At 48.5% G+C, this 5875-nt stretch overlaps 1 protein-coding gene across 1 annotated transcript in view; it reads right to left on the bottom strand.

The window, feature by feature from the left end:
• Nucleotides 1–475: 475 nt before the first annotated feature.
• The window catches only part of CILP (cartilage intermediate layer protein), a 16774-nt gene continuing 11374 nt past the window's right edge, over nt 476–5875 (bottom strand). The window contains exon 9 of the mRNA XM_006770774.2: nt 476–3554. Within this exon, the coding sequence (XP_006770837.1) occupies nt 1186–3554 (2369 nt within the window). The 3' untranslated portion in view covers nt 476–1185. The remainder of the gene's footprint in view (nt 3555–5875) is intronic.

The raw sequence follows: 5875 nt of genomic DNA, 5'->3' as shown, positions 1-5875 counted from the left end.
GTGGGGGCGGGGGGGAGAAAAAAGAAAAGAAAGAAAGGAAGGAAGGAAGGAAGGAAGGAAGGAAGGAAGGAAGGAAGGAAGGAAGGAAGAAAGACAAAGTCCATAACTTCTGAGTGAGGCCGGCCAGCCCAGCTGGAGAAGGCAGCAGGCTGTGGGGGTTGCTGAAAGACCACTTGGCCAAGCCATTGTATACGTTTCCCAGGATTGGAAAGAAAGGAAAAAAAACACATATTGGGACATGTGTTTAGCTTTGCTCAGGAGTCCAGAACATGCTCACAACTCCAGTAATCTCTGCTCTTCTCTGTGAGTGGAAAATATGATCCACGAGTGCAAACTCGACCGTGGAGCGTGTGTCTAATTCCCCAGCCCTGCCACTTACAGGGGACAGCGGCTCATGCCACCTTGTGATCACTTTCCAGAGTCCCCTCTTCTCCCTGAGCAGCTGGGGTTAAAAGACAGGATAGCGGTCTCAAAATCAAGTACAAAACGTACATTTATTGACATCTGCTCTGAGCTGCACTGGGCTTCTAGCAAGAACAAAAGCAAATGTAAAGGGAAACATGCTAATGTAATTACCAACCTGGTGCATTGGATACGAGATGTACTTTCCAGACTCGATGGAGAAATTATCCAATAGTCAATAGCTTAACATGAAATGTGCACTAAGAGTTCCAGATCCAGTAAAGAAATAACTTATTTACATTTCAAGTAAAAATATTGGAGTTTATTATTTTATTTTACCACCATTTATATGTATGAACAGTGATGAAGACCTTGCTTACGTCCTGTGGAGCAAGACCAGGAAGTATACTTTATATTGGTTATTTCACCTTCAACTTCAGATTATCATGATCGTAAAGGTGGGCAAAACCATGCAAAAAGAAAAGGCAGGGGACTTCTATTGATGGCACCAGATGAAAAACAGTGAAAGCCACAAAGTTTGCCAATGGCCAGTTTCTGGTGTTTCTTTTAAAGAACAGATCAAAGAGGCTTTATTTTGCCATTTTGGGGGCTACGCGCCAATCAGTATCATGGGACAAAGACAGTAAGTAAAGGCATGAAGAAACAAACAAGCAAACTGCACCAGAACAGATGTGCTTAAATTAACCAAGTGACAGTTTGTGCGTCAGTCTCACAATGGCTGTCACGTGAGGTCGGGGGGGAAGAAGAGAAGTACCACATGACTTAGTTGTTTAGAGGCTGCTGAGCAACCCCACGAAACCTCAGGGAGGCCATCCCTCCAAGCCGGCGCTGGCCACCCCTACTTGCCCGCTGCTGCCTCCTGGTGGGCACTCTTCCTCTGATAGTGCCGGGAGCAGGGGTCTGGGCTGGGATGCTTTGGAGGTACTGGAAGGCGCTCTGGCGACCCACCTGCCTCTCTATGCAGTTAAAGGTGAGGGCCACCCCCACGTTGCTCTTCATGACTCTGGAGGAGCCATCCGACGTGCCATCGAAGCACCGGCCAAGAGCGATCTCCTTGGCCACACGAGGGTCCTGGTCCGTGACAGTGTAGATTCCATAGTTGTGGCCCAGTGGATCCAGGGGTGCCAGCATGGTGTACTCACTGGTGTCATTGTTGACTGCCAGTGGTAGGTGGTTGACCAGGTACTCATGCAGCATGGAATTCACACTGGCTCGATGGCAGCTGCCTTGGGGAATGATCTTCACTAACGTGCGGTCCACACGATCCTGGTCATAGAGCATCCCACTGCACTTGAACTCCAAACAAGCAGAGGAGACATTGGGCTGGTCCCTATCCCGGGTGCTTTTGACATCCCGGATGCCATACAGCTTCCCCACAGTCTGTCGGTGGGTGCCCCCCATGTTGCGGGATCGCACATTCACCTCCAATGGCCCCACGATCTTCACCTTAATGTAGCAGGCCCTGAACTCCATCGGCTTGGGCCACCATGCCAGGTAGTCTTCAGTCCAGCTCATGGGATCGTCTTCATTGAAGGGGACAGTATTGTAGTCATACCGATCCCCCTCAATCCGGTAGAACCGGAAGTGGGCTGCACTAGGCGGGGCCTCCTCGCATGCCCGGAGATTCTCAAAGGCATAGATGGGTCCATTGCTCTCCTCAGCTGAGTTGGGCCTTGGCTTGGCCATGCTAATCTGGAAAGCCGTCTTCTTAACCCGTGGGTCCTCATGGTCTGTCCGACGGTACTTGAGCTTGTTGAGGTAGGGCTGAGGGACACCAATCGCATTTGGATTGAATTTAGGAGAAGATGCCACTGCTTCCAGTTCTTCCCCAGCCAGGCTTGCCAAGACATAGGCAGAGTAGGCATCAGGGGACTGGTCGTCACAGAAGGCAGGCAGACAGGCCCCATTGGGGCCCGTGATGACACTGTCAAAGCGGCCCCAGGCCCTGGGGTTGGATGAGAAGCCAGTCCTGGGCTCCAGGTTGATCACAGAGACCACAACCCCCTGGATCTGCTCACTGGGCAAGAACCTCTCACTCCTGTAGGCCCTCACCTTGATGAAGCACCTCCTGCTTTCAGGGACATCCAAGTTAAAAAGCCTCCTTTCTCGGATCTCCATGTTGCCCACCAGGAAGGTTCTCTCTTCCCTCTTGTTCCGCCTTTGGTTTTCAAATTTAAAGTCACCTTCCTCTTCCCATAGCCCCGTGTCTGGGTTGAGCGACCAGAGTTTCATTGTGGACACATGCTCTGGCATCTTGACCTGGGTCGAGTCAAGGTGAACCTTCACCTTGCCAGCATTGAGTGACTCAGAGGTGGCCTCATCTCTGAAGTCCACAGAAAACATGCCATATGTTCGAAGGGGGAAGGTGTCTCCGTCGTCATTGATGAAGTTCAGGTCACTCTGGGTGGCCGGGGCTGTGGAAATATTGCGGGGATCCAGGAAGGTCACACTGGCCTTCACTTTTCCTGTGTAGGGCTCCCCGTTCTGCTTGTAGAAACTCTTGGAAGGGATCTCCAACTCCGCCACAGGGTCTTCCCCATCCACCTCCCCCAGGGGGATGATGTTGGTCTCCGTGGCCTCCAAGGTGATGGGCTCTTTCCGCCGAAGCATCTTGATCTCATGGAACACTGCACTCCCCTTCTTGTTGAAGGGCAGCACCTTGGTGGTGTTGACGAACTTCTGCAGCCTGTCCACAAATGTGAGCACCAGCCTCTCCGTGTCCTGGGGGATGTGGAGGGTGAAAGTGCCCTTGTAGCCAGTCATGCTCACACGGTTGCTCCCCATGTACACGTGGCCAAAGCGCATGGGTTCCCCATTGTCGGCAGCGCTGACGCGGCCCCGCACAATACTCCGGGTCTCCGTGCAGCGCTGGCAGTTACACTCCTTGGCCACCTTGGTGGGCAGCGTGTACCCACTGCACTGGATCTCCCTCTCCTCTGTTTTAGAGATGCCACAGCAGTGCTCCATCGCATCCCGGCACCTGATCCCATTATCCTGCTGCCCTGCACAGGTCTTGACAGGGCAACGGCCCACGTCATAGTAGAAGGAGTTGGTGGCATTCTGGAAGCAATCATGAGGCAACCGGATAAGGTAGCTCTCAGGGGTTGGGTTGCACGGAGCCTCATCAGGGGCTGTGGAGGGAAACGGTGTGGCTGTTAAATGTAAGGTCACATCCTACACAAAAGACACCTTAACCTCACCTCTATACAGTGCTTTATCGTGTTCAAAGTACTTGCATATCCATGATCCTGATTCTCACCCAACTTCTCTGAGAAAGATGAGCAGCTGTTGTTGCTAAGCCCCTTTTATACAGGGAGAAGTAGAGTTGGTTTTGAGACCACTACAGTAATGGCTCTCATTGGAGATGAGCCATTAAAATCTGTGAGGGTGTGTTGAGTTACCACCCAAATTGGGAGTGCTGCTGGCATGTAGTGGGTGGGGGCATTACTGCTCTGTGACCTGGAAAGCCTGGCACTTTTCTGCATAAGGACTTTTTCTGTATCCTGCATGACTTTCACATATCCCACCAGACATTCGTGTAGGTGGAGAACTTGTTTAAAATGATCAGAGCCTAGTATTTTTTTTATGCGACTTTACCATACTTCGAATTTTTCCAAAAATGCAGCTACCATAAAAATCAAGCTAAGATTATACTTTGTTTAGCTTGGGAAAATACCAAGAATTGTTCCTTGTCTCAGAAAAAGCATGTACTTACTGCCTTACCCAAGGAATGTGAACCACCACAATGATACCCCTGCATCCCTCAGCATTTGCAGCTGCCACATTCACAGTGACTGGATTCAAGTGCAAGTATGTGCCCTCTTGGTTGGCTTTCTTGTGCAATTATGCCAAAGCCTTTAGATGCCGGAAGCTAATTCCAGCATGTCATAAATGCAAGAGTTTCATCAAAAGGTTGATGGAACTTGGGGACTCAGCAAGGGTTGAATCATGTATGTTATTGCCTGCTGGAATGGCTGAGGGCGTTTCCTCAAACCTGAAAAAGATGCATAAATGATTGCTTGCTGCCAGACAGTTGAGGGCATTTCAATCTACATGTTACTGCCTCCTACTGGCCAAACACCTGAACAGCCAGAGGCAATTCCTCCAATCTGACAATGGATTCTGTACACTAAACCTTGGCCTTTGATACATGTATATCTACCTTGCTTTAGGACAATTTGTGTTAATAAAAAGCAAGGGGTCCAGAGAGACAGGAGAACTTGGTTTCTTTAGCTAAGAAACCAAAATGTCTTCAAAAATTATGTTTTGTCTCTGGACTATTATTTAATTTACACACAGAGCCTTCTCCAGATTCCTGGAACCCCTTGCAGATGCCGAGAAACACACACCGGCATTTAGATATTGAAACACATATTATTTTGTATTAAAATTATTTTCTTTTTATTTCTCCTTTATGGTATGGTTTGGGATGTGTGCAAATATACTTGGCAATTATATGTAGTTAACTTATTATCCATAAATTTAACTTCAGAATAGAAAATAGTTTGTAAATGTGAAGTGTTAAACATTTGAAGTATTAAAAATAACTGTGACAAAGGGGGAGCACTGGTGTTATGGGTTGGGAACCACAGCTGACAGGGCTCCACTGTTGCCAAGGTCCAACTGTCCTGTGCCTTGAGGTCTGTTGCTCAACTTTCTTGGAGTCTGTAAACTATTCCAGAACACTTCCAATAAATTTTCTCTTCCTCTGCCTTTTGTTTGGTTTTGTTTAGGCCAATTACTAAGCTATCCTCCTTCTCTCTCACTTTCCAAGTACAGGTTCCTGATTGATTTTGACCTTAAGTTTTTCCCCTCAAGCGCACTTCTTTTTCTTTTCTTAAAAACATTTTTACTGATTTCAGAGAAGGGAGAGAGAGATAGAAACATCAATGATGAGAGAGAATCATTGATCGGCTGCCTGCTGCACGCCCCCAACTGGGGATCGAGCCCGCAATCCAGGCATGTGCCCTTCACTGGAGTCGAACCTGGGACCCTTCAGTCCTCAGGCCAACGCTCTATCCACTGAACCAAACCAGCTAGGGCACCAACTCCTTAAAGCCAGCTCTAGTCAGGTCATCCTTTCTACAGTTGATCTTAGCCAAAAGGCCGAGAAGGTCACCCTTTCTTATAGAACAGTGGTTCTTTAAATACAGTTCCTGCCGAAACCGGTTTGGCTCAGTGGATAGAGCGTCGGCCTACAGACTGAAAGGTCCCAGGTTCGATTCCGGTCTTGGTTGTGGGCACATCCCCAGTAGGAGATGTGCAGGAGGCAGCTGATCGATGTTTCTAACTCTCTATCTCTCACCTTTCCTCTCTGTAAAAAAATCAATAAAATATATTAAAAATATATATATAGGCAAAGGGGTCGCGACCCACAGGTTGAGAACCACTGTAAAGCCTCTCAACTTGCTACTTCTATACCTTTGCTCACACTGGCCCCTTAATCTGGCCA

This window comes from Myotis davidii, unplaced genomic scaffold, assembly GCF_000327345.1.
Source record: "Myotis davidii unplaced genomic scaffold, ASM32734v1 scaffold461, whole genome shotgun sequence".
Lineage (NCBI taxonomy): Eukaryota > Metazoa > Chordata > Mammalia > Chiroptera > Vespertilionidae > Myotis > Myotis davidii.
Note: the sequence above shows the minus strand (reverse complement) of the source record. Positions and strands in the feature narration are given on the sequence as shown.